Consider the following 23,102-nt stretch of genomic DNA (forward strand, 5'->3'; position numbering starts at 1 on the left):
ATTGCCAATACTCATTTACAATTACAAGAATTAATCACTGTCCATTTTTTCCCCAAGGCTTGCTGTAAAGCTTCTGAAGGTTTTATAGCAAACTGTGACTAATGGATCTTCCTAAATGTACAGTTAATGTCTGATCTCATATGGAATGGCCTGAGGATGGGAAAAAGCAAAGTAATCAATTTTCCAAGGAGGAGGGGAAAAAAAATTCAGCCCAGTTTAATTTGCTAAGTGCCACCTGATACATTGACTTTCATGTACATATTTAATGTGCTGTCCTTCGAATCACTGGATAACATACAGCTTAATTTGCTTTGCATTAACTTAATAAAATCACATTAAATATCATATGCATTGTGAAGTACAATGTTTGACATGTAGTTAATAATAACAATAATGAAAACATTCATCCAGTAATCTGATGCCAAACATTAAAAGTGCACTGAATAATCCTCAACAGCTGTGCATGTGAAGACTCTGAAATCAAAACTGATTTCAAGACATTTCCTCTTGTCAGTACTCTTGAAATCAATTGATGTTAGAGACCAAACCCAGAGAAAACAGAAGCACACCGAGACCACAAAGCGAGTTTCCTGCCAAAATGTGGGTTTTCTAAATTAAACAAATTAATGACCAAGGATACCACTTGTAAGCTAAATTTATGATATCTAGCAGAGATATTTCAAGTTGTAAATCAAGGCTTGAATTTAGTCCATGAAAAAACAAACGGGGATAATAAATGCTTGAGCAAATGATTAGCAGACTTTTAAGCGCTTACACACAAGGTATACAGGCAAAGACATTTTAATCATGAGCACAGTTTGACAGTACCAATGGATGTCTATTTCTAGACTACCATAAGAGCTCTGAGACAAGTTAATCAATTGTCTCTACACTAGTCTGACCACTGATGAGGAAAAAGCCTAATCTACTATCTTGAGGATGTCAATCCCCCCCAAAAAAGTGTCCTTTTAATTCTATTAATTGAAAATTCATTTAAATGTACCACCAGTGGTATAATAATGGTGGTATAAAATATACTACCTGTCTTCTAGCTACATACATGACAAATAAAGCTTTCAAGACAGTCAAGAAATAGACGTTGCTTTAAGTGAAAGCACTTAAAGTTTCAACCATTTAACTGCCAGTAAGTACGTCTGTCATGCACGCTGACAACATGATGGATGAACAAACTGATGGACCTACCCATTTTTCATGGTCAGCGCTCTAATAACACACAAATACAAATAAAAAGAATGTGTTATCGGGATGTATGGCAGTCAATTATACAAAGTTGAGAGCACAAATTGGGAGAATTATAGTGGTGTGAGGAGGTACAGCGATTTATTAGCCTTGCTACCAGAGAGTTTGTATTCTAGCCAACATCATGTTGTCTTGCCAAACAAGGCCAGCCAACAATGCTGCACTGTTGAGCACAAAACAAATCTGCTACCCAGGCTAATAACAATGCAGTGCTGATTTTCCAGTGAGGGGAACCAAGTGGTTTACAAACTAAGACACTTAGGGAAGCATCTGTGTCAGAGGCCTATGCTGTGCAGAGCAACTAAGCACTTGGGCTATTTTGCATTAGTATTGTAAGCTTTTGTACTCAGCTTGTCTTACAAATAACTGTGATGCCCTGTAGTGGTCGGGTTCCTGTAATTGCCACAGTTGTACTGCACAATGATTCATGCTACCATCGCTTTGTCATCTCTATTCCTACAGTACCAGTGGTCTATCCAAAGTTTTAACTCATAATAATAACTGAATGCGTCACCTGAGGAATGCTTTCTAACTAAGAACAGACCATGTGTACTGAGTAGGAACAGTGACTAAAAAAATACAAACAATTACACAAGCACAACATTTTTTTGTATGTGGGTGTTTGTCCAAATTTAAATACTAGAGCACTGTTTTCTCTTTGTTTTTCCCAGAAGAAATTTAGAGTAAACAAGGGTGTATCAAGCGCTACCCATCGCCTGACCTCGCTTTATTAAATCTATAATTTGTGCTAGAAGTGCTGGGTGATGAGAATAAATGAAACATGAAATGGCTCTCTTAGAGCACAGCAGCATGAGTGAATATGGACATCTGACTGGTTTACAAACCACATCCAGCCCGCTGGAGGGCTTCCGTGCGATCGATGACACCCCCATGGCACTACAGAGAATCTGTCATATCCAATATTACTTACCTGCTCTAATAAACATGTCATGTAAGCTGGTGCAGTGATGGGAGGGAGAGGCTCACACTGTCGTGTAAATCAAGAGAGGATGTGGTGGATGCAGCAGTGCACTCACAGATAATTTCCCCCCTTTCTTTCACCCTCAGTGACCTTTATTTATCTCTTATCAGGAATGTATTACAGAGAATGAAGGGAGACAGGTTCTGCTTAGAATTCAATTACAGTTCTCAGTGTTAAAATAGTTCAGAGCATTGCTAGGTCTGGTCTGGTCTGGTCTGGTCTAAATGCTACTGGGATTTGATTGAAGCTACTTATTGATTTTTACCACTGTAACTTTAAAAAGTTAAAAATCTGCTCAAGTTTCAAATATAGACACAGTTACTCAGGAGTTGTCATTAACAAATAAACCTTTTTCAGTTTGGACTGACATTTCAGGCAGCTGTGTTTGATGTCATGGTTAAAGCAAGCTTATTTCCCCCCATTCATACCACTCTGTTCTAAATTATGTTCTCAAAGTTTTACACTTTAAACCTTTCCCATAAGGAACTAAAAGCTGACCAGCTGAAAGAAAAAAAAGCTTCAATCAAAGCAAGCAAAAAAAAAAAAAAATACAAACATACACATTTTAATTCGAACCCCTCAGACACAACCAGACAACAAAAAAGATGTAATGACCCAAATGGGACAGTTACTTGTGTCATGTTCCTTTGTGTGCTGATGTTAATTATCACAGCTACTGTGACTATAATGACTAATGACTATAGCTAAATACTAACTGCATAAAGCATACGCAGCCATAAAACAAATATCCCGGTAGCTTTCACAAACATGGAGTTCTGTTAGTTTAGTTGGTCAGATCAGGTTCTGTTATGCCTATTAATGTCTGTCATTGACCAGCTGGATTTTCATTTGATGTTCAAAATCAGCCTTTAAATAGGTGTAAAGGTTGGAATTAGCCTTGACTGGGAGGCCTGCAAAAAATTCCAGTGTTTGAAGTGAGAAGCCCCTTGAAGTAGATTTCATGTATTTATATTTCCAGTACTTTGACTGCTCTGACTGTGAGGGCCAGCTTTTAAAGTTGATTAACTATAAATAACAATAAGGTAAATTGTGTTATCTTGAAAAGGGAACGAAGAATATTGTTAATTTACACTGATATTATGCCTTATTAAATACCAAGACGTTTACTGTTAAGAAAAGAAAAAAAAAGCTCAAGCTCATCTTACAACAGACTATTAATGATAGATTACAGACTGATTAATTTAGGTTTGTGTGCATGAATGTGTTTGTCTTGCAAGCATTTGAGTGTATTTGTATGCATTGGATAGAGAACAAGGGGACATCAGTAGGGAGGAGGAATGTACTCACCCCTTCGCTGCTCTGCCCAGTGTTAGCCAGCATCTCCTGCAGGGCTCGCACTGACAGTGACTGCTCCAGCACAAAGTTACAGACACAAAGGTCCGGAGGAACATACTGCATGACAGAGTAAAAGAAAAATAAAAAATTAGCGTGCAGGGAATGAGGAAAGGACAAAAGCTCAGGAGGAACAAAATCAAAGTTGGAGAATGTAGGTATTTTGAGCAAAATCAGACTCTTCTCAGTACAAAAATAAAATAAATAAATAAAAATGTGAACAAAGTTTACCCTCCTAGAATTTCCTTTCATGTCATCTGCAGGGCCTCTGCACCCAGCTTCCCTAATCTGGAGTACTTTTTTTCCAGAGATGAAAATAGGTTGATATAAAAAGAACTTGAGACTCAAAAGTTCAGAGACACAACCTTTGAAGAAACCTCGTACTGACTGTGAAACTTATTCTATAAATGTATTTAATAATTCGGATGATGTGCACCATCCAAACAAACCGCTGGCCTACATAAATGTCACAGTGTGACGTAGCTTTAATCCAAAACCAGCAACTAAATATGAGGATAAATATGATACATATGATACTGGTTAAATAGCATAGGGGCATTGAAATTACATTTGTGTATTCGATTTTAGATACAAATTTTTAACATGCGGTGTTAATATGTATGTTAACCTTACTTTGAGCTGAAATATACTGATTTATTTAAGCACATGTGATCGACATTGCAGAATTGTTTACAGAAACAAATGGTTACTGAATTAGTTGCAAGCCCTTATCTTAGACCAAATCAAGTGAAATATATAAACTCCTGGCACTCATAAATAATTCTAATAACTCACATCTTCTTTGCCATCCTGGGATTATGAGGAACTGTGCAGCCTGGAGCTACAATGACCAGTTATTAGTCTGGCTAGACCTTATTCCTCAAGGCTCAGGGTTGTTTGACTCTGTTGTAATAGGCATCAGATTTGGCTTTTAGAGTGAAGAGCACATTTGCTATGCTTCAGTTAATTTAGTAATAACTGCCTTCTATAAATTATTCAGTGATGAAAGTTTTTCAACAACAGGGCGTTATGTGGTCCTGGGATGATTGTGAAAAAAATACAAAGTTTATTCAAAAATTTCATAGCGATGGTCTTCGAGAACAAAATAAGACATTTAAAGATATATAATATGTACTCCAAATTACTTGTAGCTCAAAGGCAGTACTAAAGCTGGCCCATTCATTAGCATCTGTTTGTGAAAGTAAAAAAATATATATATACTTTGTGATTTGCTAGATGGCACTGTTGATTAACATTACACTGGCCACAAGACATGTTAAACAGTAAGTACAAAAACAAAATAGCTCTAAGTCAGTGTCTCCCAGATTTATTTCCATTTCATAACAGTCACCTTCACCTAACATGACTATCATATATCATGTCCATCTCTTTCCAGCAAAGAAGATTACAAGCAGTGATTTAAGGTACTGGGTGATTGCCCTTAGTGAGTAACACAACCGTCTGACCCTCGACCGCTGCAGTGAGGTGAGAAATGTGAGCAGAGGGGAGGGCTGCTGGGTGATAATGAGGATGGGGCTGCCGTGCAACTTAACACAAACATGCACAAGAACCTCTAAAGCCACAGGGTGTCTGTGTATGCAACCGTCTCATTGCGTCCCAAAACCAACAACCTGCACACAATTGCTGTCCACTCAGATATTTATGGTTCTCTTTACCTTCATGCACATTAGGATAAGATGTCCACATTTGCTATGTTATGAAAAAACATTTTATTAAAGGCTAGAAACCCCAAAGAACATAAAACTGAGAAAGGCTCACTTTAAAATTGAGTTTTGTCTTGACACGATGCAGCTACACCTGTGGTGTCATGCGACCTTCTACAGTGCTAACTCGCAACCTGCTGCAAACCTTGCACCTCTTATGAATTATTCACCACCAATTTTCCAATTATCATACTTCTTCCAGGCTTGGGAAGACACTCTGATCACGCCGACTGGTCTGGGCAGAGCAGACACTATGTCTCACTGTGGTCACATTCACCTTTAGAAAGTTTCATGTCTTTCGTGCCCTCCAGAGCGAGCTTCGCTCAATAAAAATGGGTAAAATAATCCTTTAGGAACAGGATTTTCCATAAGAATACCATTTCTTATGAAAACTATTCAGAAGAGATCCAACTACAATAGTGATTCTATTGTCAAGTCACTTCATTTTATTTGATATATCTGGTCATATTTCAAAATGTAGCTTACTAATAGTCATGGTCTTTGTAAGTCTGACTATAGTATCTCATACAACAACAACCTTAAGAACCAGATTTTGTTTCTTTGTTTATAAGAATGGTGGCTAAAAAAAATAAAATAACACAAGCTTTCAATGTATCTGAAGTATTGCTTATAATATCACATATTAATGCAAACATTATATTTAAAACATTGTCTCAAAAGCCCTTGTTTCACTTTGGCCTTTTCTCTGGCACTGGTAAGCAGCCAGGCTTCGTTAGAGTCTTGGAAATGGAGGTGTCAACACCTGAGATAAGCTAGCAGACTTCGTGCAAAATCACAGCTATCGGCCTTAATTCTCGACCACATTTCACACTCAAGGAGGCCAGAAGCATTGTCACTGATCCCAAGGTGAAAGGTGCTCATGACAGTCTGTCTAGAGCTCTGCAGGTGTTGCCCTCCAGCTCAACAGTTTCAGGTGAGTGAGCAAAAATATACCCACAGGTCCAGAAAATGTATTCAAAGTCATAATGCTCAGTGGCCCAATTAAAACCTCCAATATGCACATCTCATAAAAAACACCGCAGAGCCAGGTTTGTGTGGCCATCGGATACAACTAATGGCCACTTCATTAGTTATAGCTGTTCAACTGCTTGTTAACACAATGACATAACAACTTATTCAGCATTTAGCCAGGCGGACAGGGTCAAGGTGATCTACTAAAGTTCCAAGTGAGTATCAGAATGTAGAGGAAACTTGATTTAAGTTATTTTGAATGTATGTGGAATAGTTTTTGGCATTTCAGAATTTGGATTTTCCCATACAACGACTCCTAGGATTTTCAGAGAATGGTCAGAAAACCAGAAAATGTCCAGTGAGTAACAGTTCTCGGCTTAATTGCTCGATGATAATGTAAGACAAGAAAACTGAGATGCCAACAGAGCGCTATTGGTGTTGAACAACTGCCTGTATGATTAATCCCATTAGATGAGTTTTCTTAAACAATAAAAGAGAGAATATGTGTAATTGTGTCAGAATATTCTTATCTGAAGCAATTTCAAGAAAGCAAGCTGCTCAGATGAATATATTTGAAGACTACTGAACATTAGATATGAGGTTTTCCAAAGCCTTAATATGCCGCTAAATCAAGAAAACAGCTTCTTACAGCCTCTTAAAACTTCTGGCTGTTCACTAATAACAAATTTTACTTGAATCTAGAAGCTAAACTAATCTGAAAAAATATTTAGCTTTTTTATGTTTTGATCATTCAGCTGTAATACTTGTCCCATGTTAAGTCAGAAAGTGCGAAGCAGTAATTATTCGTATAAAACTAAACTATACAAATTTATTGAAATAGTCTGTTAAATTAATGATAAAGAATACACCTTTCAAAGAATGGATGAAAACCTCTGTTGTTTGAAAAATAAGGGGGAAAAAAAATTATGCAGACAATAACAGCACAACCCCCTGGCAACGATCTACTGCTAAGGTAGAAAATGTACTTCCCAAGTAGTTGGCAAGTGGTTGCCTGCTGTTACAAAGTTAAATTGGTCACAGCACGATGCTAGTGAAACCGGACTACCGCTTGGCAAGTAGTTAGCAAGTGTTTGAAGACAAGCCAGTGTTTTCCATGTAAACTATAGATGATCATGCAGTTCACTAGCAATTAAAGCAATCAGAAAGAGGTTTTTGGGAGGGCGACAACTTTCACATATCGATAACCAGGAACCTCCAGCCACCGCATTGAAACTGGCTAGGGAATACACATTTTTCCAGGGGGTTGCTGCTTGGTTTCCAGCCCTGCGTGATGGCTCAGTCAAAATGAGACCTCAACTGCCTCGTTTCAGTGGAAAGAAAAATCCAGTAACTACACTGAAATTTTTTTTTCCTGTTGGAGACCAGTTTGAAGTAGGCGAACACTTTCAATCACAAGGCAATTGCACAGGTCAACTACTGGGAGGCAACTCTGAATATAAGTAGCTATGAATTTTAGTTTAATATGCAATCAACATATGTAAACAACATCAGATTTGCTATGCTCTTCAGTAGCACAGTAAACAAAGCTTTTGGGCATCCTCACCTTAGCTTCAGATGTTGATTCCAGGTAACATAGACGGTTTCCAAGTCCCTCGACGGCCAGGCAGAACTTACGATGCTCCTTCTGGATGGTGGCCACACTCTGGAGCACCACCTCATCGTCCTGCCAGAAGAAAAGGAGGGTTAAAGCCAAGAATGTACTTAAATTAATCCACCCAAAATAAAAACCAGATATCTTGCAGACAGTTAGGCAGGGGCAGGAGGTAGTATTTTGAACAGTATACCTACATATTTTATAACAAACAATAGCCAAAAGAATCAAGAGGGTTCTAGATGGATTTAGAAGCATATTCCAGCATAATCAAGCACAGCCAAAACTGTGGATTGTAGATAAATGTACAATGATCTTGAGACTCGTGAATAAAAAGAAAAAGAATTGTTTTTTTATATAAGAATACAATCTTTGTCTTTAATTTTCCTGATAGGTGTTCCACATGAGTTTTAAAAGAGAGTCTAACATCTAGCCTCTACAGGCTGGATACTTTCAGGGGTCCTTATAAATGGCAAGCACTTAGTTTTCCCAGAGTTTAAAACAAGTTATTTATTTATTTATTTATTAACCTTTATTTAACCAGGAAGATCCCATTGAGATTAAAAACCTCTTTTTCAAGGGAGACCTGGCCAAGATAGGCAGCAGCAGATGTCTCACAGTTACAGAAATTACTCAAACACAGGCAGCAACAACACACATGCAACAATAAGTGAAAGAATACAAATAAAATAAAAATAAAATTCAATAAAATAAAAAGTCAGTTAAAATGACAATCAATCTAATTGAAACAGTTGCATGTTATGGACTTGGCCTCAAGGATTCGTAGTTTAGATTTAAAATCACTTAATGAAATGAATTCAGTCATTTTCCATTCCTTCTGCAGTTTGTTCCAGGCCGAGGGTGCTAAATGGACAAAAGCTCTTTTACCAAGTTCAGTTCGGGCAAATGGAACAGAAAGCAACAAGTAACCATGCGGACGAAGAGAATACCGACCAGCATGTTTCATTACAAGCAGGGAACATATATAAGAAGGCAGCAACCCAAGTATCGCCTTATATATAAAACTGTATAAATGAGAGTTCCTCCGACTTACCAAAGCAGGCCATCCTACCTGAGAGTATAACTCACAGTGGTGAGTCTGAAATTTACAGTTAGTGATGAACCTCAGACAAGCATGATACACAGAATCAACCATTCGAAGACATTGAGCAGAAGCATTCATATATAGAATATCACCATAATCCAGCACAGGCAAGAATGTTGCAGCAACAAGCCGCTTCTTTGTATTAAAAGAGAAACACAACTTATTTTGAAAATAAAATCTCAGTTTTAACTTCAGGTTTTTCACAAGATTCTCTACATGTGGTTTGAAGGTAAGCGAGTCATCAATTAAGATTCCCAGATATTTATAGGTGTGAACCAACTCTATTTTATTACCTTCAAGAGTGGTTACTGATGGGATTGTTTGGGCTCGTCTCCTTGATTTAGAAAACAACATGAGCTTTGTTTTGTCTGCGTTGAGAACAAGTTTAAGCTGATGTAATGAGTGCTGGACAGCAGAAAAGGCTTTCTGCAAGGAGTCGATGGCTTGGACAAGAGTTGAACCACAGCTGTAAATAACTGTATCATCAGCATAGAAGTGCAAGTTTGCATCTGGCACATGTAGACTAAGATTGTTTACGTAAATGATAAATAGAAGGGGACCTAATACAGAACCCTGTGGCACTCCGCTGTGCACTGTAACAAAGTCAGAACATAGACCGTCAGATTTAATGCACTGAGTCCTGTTACTGAGGTAGTTTGAGAACCATGCCACTGCTCTCTCAGAGAGTCCTGACTGGAAGAGTCTAAGTTTTAAAATACAATGATCAACAGTGTCAAATGCTTTTGACAAATCAATAAAAAGGGATGCACAGTGTTGTTTTTTATCAAGTGCAATAGTAATATCATTTACCACTCTAATTGCAGCTGTGATAGTACTGTGATTCTTCCTAAAGCCTGATTGATATTCAGATAAAATGGCATTGATGTGCAAAAACTCCTTTAACTGCTCACACACAAGAGCTTCAAGAACTTTGGCCAGCACAGATAGATTAGATATTGGTCTGTAATTAGTTAACACTGCTGGGTCGCCCCCTTTTAATAGAGGAACAACAAAAGCTGATTTCCATACTGAGGGAATTTTATTCATGTCCAGTGTGAGGTTGAAAAGTGTTGTGAGAGGCTCTGCTACAAAATCAGCTGCCAGTTTCAAGAAGTAAGGATCTAGTAAGTCTGGCCCTGGAGATTTTCTAGGATCTAACAGTTTAAGAGCTTTACAGACCTCCTGCACAGAGAAAGTTCATGTGTGATAAAAGATTTCTGAAAAGCTTCAAAAGGAGATTGTATATTTTCAATGGCCAGATCAACAGACGAGCCAGTGGCAAATAAAACAGTGTCATCTGCATAGAAATATACATTACAGTTTTGGGTGGCAGAGATAATATTGTTTTTGTAGAGGGTGAATAAGAAAGGTCCCAGAATGGGTCCCTGTGGAACACCTGTATAAAGAGTAAATGGACTTGACCTGAAATCCTTGGAAGAAATTTGCTGAATTCTATCATAAAGTTATTCATTGGCAATAATAAGTAATGAGTTTTTTTCTTTGTTTTTGGCTTGGCAAGACAGTTTTGAGATTGGGGGTATTGGGGGTAATTATTCAAATCACTATTACCACATTTATGGAGTAGGAGCACCTGTGCAGGATTCAACACTTCTGGATTTTTGCCTGTACCAAGTCTTAAGTGGCTCCACAGTGCAGTGTCTTAAACATTTGCTTAACAAATGAAATATCCCTGGTCCATCTTAGGAGGAGAAACGGGTCCCTTGGGGAAGGTCAAAAAGTAGCTTGTAGCGGCTGTTAAATTAAGAATATGATTTATAGGCATTAAGGTAAAGAAAGATGGTCTTAGATTTCTTTGGGTTTAAGGTGGCCAGTTTACTGCAGACCTCCCTATGGCTTATCAAAGTAAAAGAAAAAAAATTCTAATATTATAGCTACACTTGTTATCTAACGCAACCTCTATAGCGTTAGATAACAAGTGTATATAAAATAGTCCAGCTAAAATTAATTGCAATTTAAAAGTCTTGCAAATATCTGAATTCTTAGTGATTTTCAAAAACAGAACTTTATCACTTCCTTGAAAAAGTTTCTCAAAGACGAAGTTTTAAAGTATTTCCAGAGGAATCTGGAGAACTGACCAACACTATCAACCAACACTGGAACAAAACAGGAATTTTAGAAAGATTTTCACAACAATATTCACGTAAGTTAAAGAGACGTGTAAAAGTCTGTTTCAGTAGCTCTGATTGCTGATGTTAGAACACACCATGTAGCCGTGGGATGTTCATCCAACAAACTTGGGATCTTGTTAATTATGTTGCTGACTGTTGCTCCTGCAAAACAGTAGGTTCTTACTGACTTTGAATGGATATTCCTTGTTATTAAGTCTGGTAGTACCAGCCCGATGTCCAGTATCCAGTGTCCAGTTGTTTTGGGGGTTTGGGAGCTTGCCGATGACTACTACATTAGAGCATCCCTTTTGTTCAATTCAACAGCAGAAAAGGAGATAAACTACATTAATCAAGTACTGAGGGCAACCAGTTTGAAGTGATATCATTTCTAAACCATTTACACAGATTCTGGTATCGCTGTGAAATAAAGACAGACCTCAACTCAATCAGTACAACAAATGAACATCTGTATCTGTTAGAGTGGAGAGCGGGCAGGCTCTATTTGGCAAGGCATGCACAGATATTGATTTGTTTGCGTATGCAAGTGTATAGTATGTGTGGTGTGTGCATGTCTCCTGCCAGCTCACATCCCACACTAATCTGAGCTGATGGTTGCCATGGTTCTGGCTCCCACCTCCTTCACAGCAGTATTAATTCAATAGATTTAGATACAGGCTGTACAGCAGCCACAGACTCAGGAGGCAAGATAACAGACCCTAACAATATTTCAAATAATGGCACATTGGAGCCTAAATCATAGGGAATTTGGTGTGACTGCAAAATAAAAGCCCTAGCATGGAAAATCATTTAAGTGGGGTTTTTATTTGCCGAATAATCTTGATGCATAAAGCATTCAATTTCAGCTCATACAAATCCTACAATGTAGGAGAAAATTGTCTCCAGTCGGTAATTTCACACTGCTTTATGAATAAAAATGAATTGGAAACAACTGAAAGCATGCGTCTTTCAGGAGCTATTTTCTCTAATGACAAATCTGTCAATTGTTTTAAGCAGACGTAAAATGTTAAAACAAGGTTGTAAAGGTTCAAAGTCAAGCTGTGTTTCATATTAGTCTTACTCTTTCTGGCATCTACATGTAACGTGAGGGTTCACTAGATGGTTTGGAATCTCTTTACATACATATAGGAGGTATTCATATATCAAAGATGGACCCAATGGAGTAATAGGTCTGGATTTGCATGAATCAATAGTCTGTCTGCATACTAAATACATGGCCAGAGCCAGTTTACTTACCTTTTTTTAAAAATAAAAAAAAAACATACATAAATAAAATGAACAGGAGAACGGTTCACCTGGCTGTTTCTTAAAAGTTTTCCAGTTCAATTAAACCGGTTGTTGCATACCAGGAGTCTTTACTTCCAAATTTCCACCATGAAAAAAGTGTGTCAAATGCTAGAACAGGCTCTTCAGGTAGTCTACAGCAATCAGCAGCAAATACAGTATATAAGGCAATAACAATTCCAATAAGCTTGAACATAAATATCTGGTCCTTAAACCTCAACACAGTCTGAACTCCCTTAAATAAATTACAAAAAATATTGTCTAAGTAGTCTTTTTATTTGTTCCCTGTCATGAGAACGTGATCCCACACTGCTTCAATAATGCTGAAGTCTGTGCTCTGAGGAGGCCAATCCATGACTGAGACTCTTCCGCTGTGTATTTGTTTATCCACATAAGCTGTTATTGCATAGGAAATATGGGATCTTTGTCATGCTTAAAAAAACAAAACTGTTCCCACTAATGTGCTTTTCTTATGGTGGATTACAACCTGGAATTTATTTTCTGTAGTCATACTTCAATTAATATTGAGAGAATTTCCAGCACCATTGGCTGAAATGTAACCAAATAGCTTCTTTGAAGATTTTTTTGAAGATTCAAGGAAAAAAATTTTTATTTTTGTGATAAAGTGCCTAAGGACACGATTTAAAATTGGTTCTTTGCCAAGTTGTCTGTTATGTGTAAACAACACTGGTCCATCCCTTGAGTTAGGTGCATTTTTGTGCATGAATGATTCATAGGTTAGGGTTAAACAGCTTAAGAAAAACAAAAGAACAACAACAAAATAACTCCTCTAAAAATGGTCAGCTACAAAAAACAAAAAAACAAAAAAAACAAAAACAAAAACACCCAAAATCCCCCCTCCCCCCAAAAAAACAACAACTTTTTAACCCTTTCACTTATAGTGGTCACTACAGTGGATAGCTATTCAAAGGCTGTTTTCTTGTATTTGTGTCAGTGTTGATGGTATACTTGGAGATACCAAATTCATAGGTCAAAACATATGTTGTCCACCTAAATGGATGTAAAAGAAACTCTCTGAAAAGTACATGTTAAAAAATGAAGTTCAAAAATAGTTTTGTCATGCCTAAAGATGAATAAAAAAAAAACTTAAGAAAAAAAATCCTGCTTGAGGTTGTCATAATTCATGCATGAAAGGGTTAAAGACCTTCAAAAAGCTCAAGACTAGTTTGAAGAATGAAAATATACAATAAACTATCTCCTTGGAAGCAAAACATAAAGAAATGAGGGGTTGTTCAAGACTGTTGCACAGTGCAATATATATTGATGAGGGCAAACATCGCTCTTCTGGCTGCTGGTCCTGTGAAAGACTGACCAGTGACTTTAATCCTACTGAAGGTTTTGATCCACATGAGCAGCAACTGGATTAGTTGACCTTAAGTGGCAGCAAGTACATTTCACCAACTTTAAGTTTAAACACAAGAAAAGCAAATTTCTAATGCCTCACCACTACTGAAATACAGCTAAAACAATGTCAGAAATTAATGGATAAAGAAACTAACAATTGGATTTTTAAGAAGCATTTTAAAAAAAAACAAAGTTGTGGTTTTAAAAATATATTTTGGTCGTTCTATATGATCCAAGTGAAACAATCCAGTGAAATGTCATGGTGAAATAAGTAGGTGGTAAAACTGGCACAGTACCGCATATGGGCATCATTTTAAAAACCCACAATCCAAGTGTGGGCTTCAGGGAGGTGATTACTGATAGCAGAAAGCATCAGTATTGCCTCAGAATCAATGCTGCAGCTTTCTTTCTAGTAGTGTGATGGAGGAAACACAGTTTGCTCTTACAGGCTACAGATGGAGAAACTCAATACGGCCACAGGATGACCCAAGACTTGTCACCTCTTTAAAATCAAGTAAATACGGCTCTTTCTTTTCAGCTGTTTGGAATTCTGGTGGCCTTGTGAAAGTAATGGGGCCTGGCACCATTACCAGCATACTATATTTACCCTAGGGTGACTTGACTATGACCAAATCACAGATGGCTTTTTAGTGAAATTTTCTGTTTGTTAGTAGGAAAAAGTTGCAATACAAGTTGAAACTCCTTCACTGAAGACTGGACAACTATTACGGATTTGTGCATATTTGAAATCAATAAAATCAGACAACCACAGTGTCTTCCAGAGCCAGCTTCACTTTGATAGTGTTGCTTTAGAACCAGAAGTGGTCAGAGTTGCACTGAGATCAGGAATCTGCATAAACTGGATGACAAACTGTCATCTGAGCAGTGTGAAGCAACAGGAGGAAGAGCAGAATGGACGATGGTTCTAAATAAAAACAACCACAGGGGACACTGTAAGGAGTGAATTTCTCCCATAAAAATCCCATCTCTATGATCAGTTTCCCAAAAGTAATGAAATGGCCATGTGTGGCCACAGCCAAGACACTTTAAGACACTTTCTGTCTGTCTCTGCACTCTTGACTTGATTCCAAGCCAGAGAATCTGGTGAATCTAAGGCAAAGTGATCCCTGTAGAAACAGCGTGACCATCTGCTAGACAGCTAAAGACCAGCATCATTACTATGTATAGGGCCCTGTCCTGTAGCAGGAGGAGGTAAATGAGGGTTGGGTGGCTGATTCCTCAGCTTTCAAGTGTAGAGCGGGAACTTGACCCTGCCCACACCGAAACCAACCCCACCCGTCCTCTGAATCCTGTGAGTTTGACACATCTCCAATCTAAAGAATACAAAATCGTTTCTTACACTGGTTAGAGATTTCCTTGTATGACCACTGGAACTGTGTTGACTCTCTATCAGACTTGCAGCATTTCCTACACTCTTTTTCTTCTTCTACTTCAATAACTGAACAGCCAGCCTGGCTCAACAGACAGCAACAGGTGGGCGTGTGTGCGCTGCCTGATGCATCCACCAACTGACACCCGAGAACTCCCCATGCTCCAGCATACCAAATAAACTCCCACAACTCGCCCGGCGCTGCCACCAATGTGAACTTGAGAAAAGGTGAATCTGTTCAATCCCTCAGTGTTTCTATTTTGATATGCAGGCTTTGCACACGTTCAGTGGAGATCAACACAGACAGGCTTTGGTGGTTAGAAATGTAAGGAAATCAAGGAAATCCCAGCACATTCGTCTCCTTGTTCACACTGCCTCAGTGGGTAGTCTGTCAAAATTGCCCTGTCTGCTCGGGAGTCATGTTTCTCATAAATGTCAGGCAGGGTGCTAAGTACAGATTGAGCTACGAGTTTTCAGTGAAGCTTAGCTAACAACATGGAGAGCAAAGCAGAAACAGTGTAGATGTGTGAGAACTACAACCTGATAAGCTTGATATACATTGATGTTGATGCCCATCTGATATGGATCTGATATCTAAGTTTCTGATATGGAAAAACAAGATTTTTTCATAAACAACTGCTTTTCAGATCTAAAAATTTCATTCATTCATGACTGATCAGTCAACTCCAAGAACTTCACTATAAGTGAGGATATTTTTCACAATCTCACAACCTTATGTTAATTTTTTTATAACCTTGAAGTGCCTTGGGTAAAAAGAAAATGATAAGAGAAAAGCCTGACAGACTGTAGTAGCAGTGAGAAATAGTACTTGAAGAAGACAGGAGTACTGAAAACCTGATAAATTAGTAATCTGACATTTTACTGTAGCTTTATGAGCATTTTTCAAAAGCCAAGATGCCCCTGAAGGTAGAAATAATCTTCTGCACTGAATGAGAGCTAATGACCCAAGTCAAAGACTCAGTGTTTCTGGTTAATGGGCGAGGTACGTCAGATTAGGCCACAGCCTGTTTTCTGCTCTGCCTCAATTTTTGTTTGAGACAAACTGAACTTTAGCAGAACAGTCAGCTGCAATGTTATATCTGTAGCTTCTCAGTCTTTAGTTGGTCTATCTTAAGGAATAAATGATGAATTGAAGCCCAATTCATTCTTGACTGTCTTGATACTTAAGGTAAAAAAAAAAATCTTTAAAATTATATAAATGCTCAAATTACAGTACGCCCAACTCAAACAAAGCAAAAACAAACAAACAAAAAAACAAACAAAAAAAAAAACATGATGGTATAACACCATTCACACCTGAAAAGCTATTTGGCTTTAAGATTCATGAAATCGCTCCATCCTTGAATCTCACACAAGTATAAAACCTGGAATCCAGTTATTGATTTGATCTTACATTTATTTAATCTTTATTCTTGTCATGCAAAACATACTCATTACAATTAAGGTGTTTTGTTAAAAAACAAAACAAAAGACAAATAAATGACAGCATTGTACAAGAAGGAGAAAGATGTCCTTTCATTCCAGATGTTTAATCTTCCACAGAAGTCCACAGCACTCCCTCCTGGAATAACAATTCATCATCTATACAAGTCTGTGTGTGAGCAGCAGTAGCTGTTACACTCCGTCAGTCAATGTTTTGAGTCATTAACAACAAAAGCTAGCCTCCCTTCTCCCTTTACTTATAAATCTCTTAACAAAACACACATTCAGCCTCAGAGCACAAACAAAAATCATTCAGCATAAAAAAAGTACAGAATAATTTATAGTCGCTGAGCAGTAAATTATTAGCTATGTAAATTATTAACATTTCATATTGACAGAAAGCATAATGTGTTTTTCCTAAATATAAGGGAGAAACATTGACCTTTGCAGTCATGCTTCCTGTGTAGTCACTTACTGCTCCAGCCCTCCTGTCAATTCTCAGTCATCTTGTTGTTTGACAGGCAAGTCTTGCTGTAACTCGTCTAATTTCACTTCTCTTGACAATGTGTAGCGGGGCCCTGAACTCAGTCGGTTTTGATTTAACTCTAAGTTTCACCTTTTTCTCCTCTACCATCTACTGGTCTATAAAAAAAAAAAAACAAACCCTGGAATTCTCACACTCGACAAATGTGTTGTTTTTCATTTATATTTAACCTTTGTTGCAGGTAGCAGCTATTTTTAAGAAAAGCTGGTCAAGATGGGGTTTCAGTTTTACAGCCCGACACAACATTAGGAAAGAGTTATACTGCACAATAACGAGTCCCAAAGTACAGAAACAAAAATCAGCAAAAACAACCAATCAGCATTCAACTTATTCAAGATAGTTTCCAATTCAATTATACCAGTTTTTAAATAAAATAAAATAAATTTAAATTCTCTTCATAGAAAGCCCAGGTCATTTTTTAAAATTCTTGAATGCATAAGTGCCATATTGGATGTAATTATATAGTTACTTTCAGCTGCTCCCTTATCACAAGGGGTCCACAGCAGGCAGCTCCGCATGTTTGACTCGACAGATGTTTTAGACCAGAGGCCCTTCCTGATGCAAACAAAAACAAAAAGATTTGTTCCCCCACCGCAGGAACCTTTTGTTTGCCAATCAAATGTGTAAACCACTATGAGTATGAGTCATATACAAGATATGAATCAATCTGTCTGTAATAATCTGCTTTAGATCCTCTACCTTTAACGCAACCCTCTCATTAAGCCAACTTTCTTCTGATTGGCTGTCTCTCACAAACCGAGGGTTTAAACAGCAGCTGGGTGGAGCAGCTGTTTACACAGCCAAAGCTGTGTGCCTGTTACTATATCACTAACATGATATAGTAACAGGAGTATAAAAAGCAAAGTCTGAAGCTTGAGTGCTCTATCCATTTTTGGTGTTTTTACATATAATGCTGAGCTTATTGTTTTAAATCTATAATAGTATTCATAGCCGTGAAAAAGAGAAGAAAAACATTATAGTTTATCTGTCAAACACTTCAAGTGGCTGAAGGTGAAAACTTTCCCCCATCTCTCTCTTTCCACTAGAGAAACAACGGATCTGTCTGGATTTAAGACATGACTGGAAGATTAATTTTAATCGCTTCTATAATATCGCTTTTACACTCAGTAAACTACAGAGGAAACTGAAGCACTTTTGTAAAATAATACTCAATTAAACTCATTTAAGCTTCTGTCATTTGTAGAAAACAATGAAACGCTGATGTCATGTATAATCAATACATCATTTATTTTGTTCTTGTTGTCGTCATCTATAATTACTGCCATGGGGATTTTCATAAAAAAAACAAAAAAAACAAAAACTAACCCTTAAGAAAATATCACAAAATATAGTTTGAACTTATCTGACAGTCTTGGAGAATCCTTGAGGAAAGTCTTTTTTTTTCTTCTTTTTTTTTTTTTTAAATGAAACATGTCTTCAGCACATGTTTAAAAACAAAAAAAACAAAACAGGAATCTCGCAGGCCTCAGGAGCTACACACCGATTTGTCATTGAAGATGCATTTTATATTGTACAGTCACTGTCACGCTTAACTTGGATGTATATTAAAGTCTTTTATATGTGTAGGTGTTCATATGCAAGTTTGTGTGAATACCTGAGATAACATCATGGCTCAAAATGAATAATGCACCACACATCTAAGCTCTATATTTAAAAAGAAAAAGAAAAAGAAATAAAATTCTGCATTCAGGTAGGTTTTGCCCAGCGGTACACTGCCATGGATCACAGACCCCAAGATTTATATGGTGTCCTCATAACAAATTGGATTTTCTTGGCTTAGTTTGTATGCATATTGCTTTAGAGCAGCTTCAAATAATAGAGGCCACCATGCGTGCAAGGCCGAGACGTCCACCTCAGCAGAAGCGCTGAAAAATCGCGCGCGGGGGGGGGGCTTGAGATGGAACTGGGGAGTCTCTCGGTCTATCATCCTGTCTGATGAGATAGAGTGGACACAGGCAAAGTGTAGTGGGTTGTGAGAAGATTGTGTATGTGTGTGATCGTGAACTGAGAACCAGACAGGAAGAGAATTGCAGATATCAGGTAAAGAGAAGACTTTCACCTGAGACTGACTTCAGCCTTCTTTTATCCCTCTAAGCACTCAGCTCCTAGCCTATAGCATCAGGTGTATTAGTCCACATGCTGTCAGCGCTGAGTGTGTCAAATTTGATGCAAATTTTAGCTCTGATGCTACTGTAGCCTCACACATGTTAGGGCAAATACAGCTTCTTCAGAACACATTTCACAAAGGTCAAATTTTAATTCCTCTGACAGACTGGACAGCTGTGGCTCAATAGAAGACGTGACAGGATAAAATCATTGAGCATTTAAGCGTTTTGCCATAGATCAGTAGCAGTCTGAGACAAGGTAAACCTCCCTCCGCACAAAGGCTAGACATGAATTCCAAATCCATCCTGCTGCAAGATGTCATTTCTACACTGCACCCGCCATGGCTGGATGCACACAACAAATAGAAGTTCACTGAAAAACCGATGACGAGAGAATTACTAGCGACATGACAAACATAATAATTATTTCTAAAACAGTGGAACATCTAAAAATGCTATTAAATGGTGGGATCAGTAATGTAAACAATACTTCTATTTCTGTTTATTTAAAATGACGTGGAAATGAGTCCTTGAACTTTATTATTACTGTAAAATGCACTTGGCACCCAACTGACTGTATGCCAAGGTGTCCCTGTAAAAATGCTTATATGCTCAGCACACTTAAAGCTCCTATAAAAAAAACTTGCGTCAAATGGCAAAGAGAAAATAATTAACTGCCATCTGAATCTGCAGCTCTGCTCATCTCAAAGGAGTTTTATCGTAAAGTACAGTTTATTGTTTGGTAGATTGGCTTGTTTTAGTTCACTCTTACTACCTTGAGTGCTGCTTCCACTCCAGGCCGAGGGGGGGGGGAGGGGGGGGGGGGGGCATATAAATCTCTCATGCAAAACAACTAAAACAGTCACTGTATGAAGTGTTCTTGTAGGTTCTTGTAGTTTGGAGAAAAAAGAAAAGGAAAAAAAAATAGAGAAAATACCCTCCTGAAGCCTTAATTAATCCTCTTTTACCTAAAATGCTAACTGGCTCCTGTAGGAAACACCATTGTGGCCAAAGATGTAACAAAAAGCTAAACTGTGCTGCGCTTAACTGAAAATGAACTACGTGACCTAAGAGACACTTAAACTTTAAGAGGCTCGGTGCCTGCACCTTTTGCTGTCCTCTGTTGATTAATGAAGGCAATTATTTAGGTTGAGAGTCCGCTCACGCTGCTGCTGCGCCTACTGGGATTCGCATGCTGACTCTACCTGGACCCCCACAGCAACTTGCTGCACAACGTCTGAAGCTGAACAGTCTATCCAAGACACAGACTACATTTGCTTGGATTCCTGGTTGGGATATGAAACTCAAGGCATGTAGGTTGAAATTATGTTGCTCTATAAAGTGACTTTAGAGATAATTATTGATTATGACTGCATAATGTTTGCTCATTTAACTGGTTACATCTTATGGGGACAGCATTTTTGTGGGATAGCAAAACAAGGCATAGCTGTTTTAAAAGCAAAAACAAAATATGAAACTTTTACATGCAGCTTTTTGGGAATGAACACTTACATAAGGTCTCCAGGTGAAGGCATACCCAAAAGCCTCACACTGGGTTAAGAGACAAGAGCCTTTCCCTCCCTCCTTCATGTTTTATGGGCATTACATAAGCTGTTCAACACTAGTTAAAATGGCTGGAAACTGAATAATGAGAAGATTAGGTATCACTAGCTTTAGCAAACAGAAGAACAATGAAAGACAGACATTTTCCTGCTAATGCAACTCCACGTGAGCTTATATCTATATCATCTTGTGTGACCAATTCATTTATTGTTCAGTTAAACAGCCCTAGTTTTGCATGTAGAAATCTAAAGCATGGAGAAGAGTTAGTGCACGACCATTACATCAAGGTTGTGTAAATGGCGAGGATGGCAGCAGCCTCGCTGTCCTTCAGTTCTGATGACTGTAAAGAACTGGACCTGCCAGAGAACACGCAGTTGCTTTGCCATCACAGCGTGTTCAATCAATACAGAGGAAATCCTTCTTATTCAATTTAGATCAAGCTCAGGGAGGTTCACCTGAGGCTACAGGACAACACTCCATATCTTATTAGAGAGACAAACTTTGCAAGGGCGCCAACTAGTGCAACATGGAACATGCTCCATCCTTCAATCAGGCTGCAGTGCCACTTATTCTGTTGTGTATGAGTAGACAGACCTGTTATATTTCTTTGAAGCCCGCTTGAAGTGGATAGTTCATGCATTGTAGTGCTTTGTCTCTATGGACACATCCCGAGCGGTCACAAAAAATTGGCAGGCGCACAGATGTCTGCATGAAGTCTTGCTCTCACACGCTCAGTGGATCCTTGCAGAATCATGATATGGAAATTTTAACATGCCCATTACTTTTCAGTATTGCTGGCTATGCTAGATTTAGTCGTCTGCTATAAATGCAAAGCTGCCTCTGTGAAATTATTCATTATTAGTTATGGGGACAAGCAAGACAGAATATGTGGTCTCATTTTTCTCCAGTTTAGTTTGTGAGTAGCTCGAAATCAGCGTTGAACGGCATTACACTTCATTTACTGTCAGATATGGAAGCCATGCAGGACCATAATAAACAAAAAAAGAAAATGAAATGCCACACCTGTATTTCCACATTAACGTGTGTTATTTAAAAAAAAAGAAAATGCAATAATCGCCATTATTCTGTATCCATATTACATGAAACAGGAGAAGCTGTTTACACTTTATTTTCAAATAGTTTTAGAAACGATATTCAAATATTAAAATGGAAAGTTAAATGGTATACATACACACAATGCAATTTATTAAACATTCAGCAAGCATTTCCATAGTGAAACAGTTAGAAACTGCATCTGCTTGCAAAAAAGGTGAATGAAATTGCACCATTGTATTTTAATTTCTTTTTAAATTGACAAAACATCTGAATATTTCCCAAAGTATGGCAGCTTATAACTTCAAAGATTATACCTTTTTAACTTTAAGATACATAAAATATTCATAAAGAGGTGTGAAAATTAAACACGCAAATTATATTGTTGCATTTTCATCTTTGCTGAGCACTAAAATGACATTTTCAAGAATACAGGATTTAATTTTAACGTTGCCTGAAACAGATTTTCATATTCAAATACCTAACCTTAAAGAGTCGATGCAAAACCACTCTAGAAAAAAAAAAAAAGAATAAATGTTATGTGCACTCTACCCCACTCATTAAGCACCACAAACAGTTACCCTTACTCTACATGAAGAGATCCTCCAAGATGTAATCTGGTAATTATTTACTCACTTTAAGTTGGATTAAACCTAGTTTTAGACTATTTTTCCCCTTTGAGGAATTTAGCTTTAAGTCTTGGACTAAGATCAGTGCATATTTTCTGCAAACCTACTCAAAATGTTTCAACCAGCACCTACCAACACGTTTGATTTGAAACCTGAAAGAACAGTGACACTGTCCATTACTTTGACACACTAAGCTTCAGAAATAGCTGTATATTACTATGTGGTTTAAGCATTTGATTTCTAAATGCTACTTTATCCCCATAAAAATGGTGTTAAAGTGCCATTGGTGTTGTGCGTCCCCGGCTGAAGCACTGCCCCTGGTGTGGTTTAGTTTAGTGCCAGGCGAGCAAAGCTATATGTGCTGTGGAAGCATCATCTTTAAAAAGGCTAAATTTAAGCCCCTCAAGTCCTCGCCTTGGTATGCAGAAGGCTGCCAGAACAACATAAACTCCAAATAAGCCCAGAGGAGCTACTGGTGGACTGCAAGCCTTGAACACCTGGCTTAAAAAGTGCAACAGCAGCTCACCTGGACAACACAGGTTTTATTATT

The 23,102-nt window shown here is 37.9% G+C and overlaps 1 protein-coding gene across 4 annotated transcripts in view; it reads right to left on the minus strand.

Moving 5' to 3' along the window:
* The window catches only part of ryr3 (ryanodine receptor 3), a 117,606-nt gene that overhangs the window by 91,290 nt on the left and 3,214 nt on the right, over positions 1-23,102 (minus strand). For 2 of the 4 annotated variants that reach the window (XM_085373021.1, XM_085373020.1), the window contains exons 2-4: positions 7,856-7,975; positions 3,551-3,655; positions 1,204-1,224 (exon numbers count right to left, since the gene is read on the minus strand). In XM_085373021.1, the coding sequence (XP_085229147.1) occupies positions 1,204-1,224; positions 3,551-3,655; positions 7,856-7,975 (246 nt within the window). The remainder of the gene's footprint in view (positions 1-1,203; positions 1,225-3,550; positions 3,656-7,855; positions 7,976-23,102) is intronic. The other 2 variants (XM_085373024.1, XM_085373022.1) reach the window with 1 other exon arrangement.

This window comes from Diplotaxodon limnothrissa, linkage group LG15 (assembly GCF_057381915.1).
Source record: "Diplotaxodon limnothrissa isolate DT_005_m linkage group LG15, D_limnothrissa_male_GT1.1, whole genome shotgun sequence".
NCBI classification, from domain to species: domain Eukaryota; kingdom Metazoa; phylum Chordata; class Actinopteri; order Cichliformes; family Cichlidae; genus Diplotaxodon; species Diplotaxodon limnothrissa.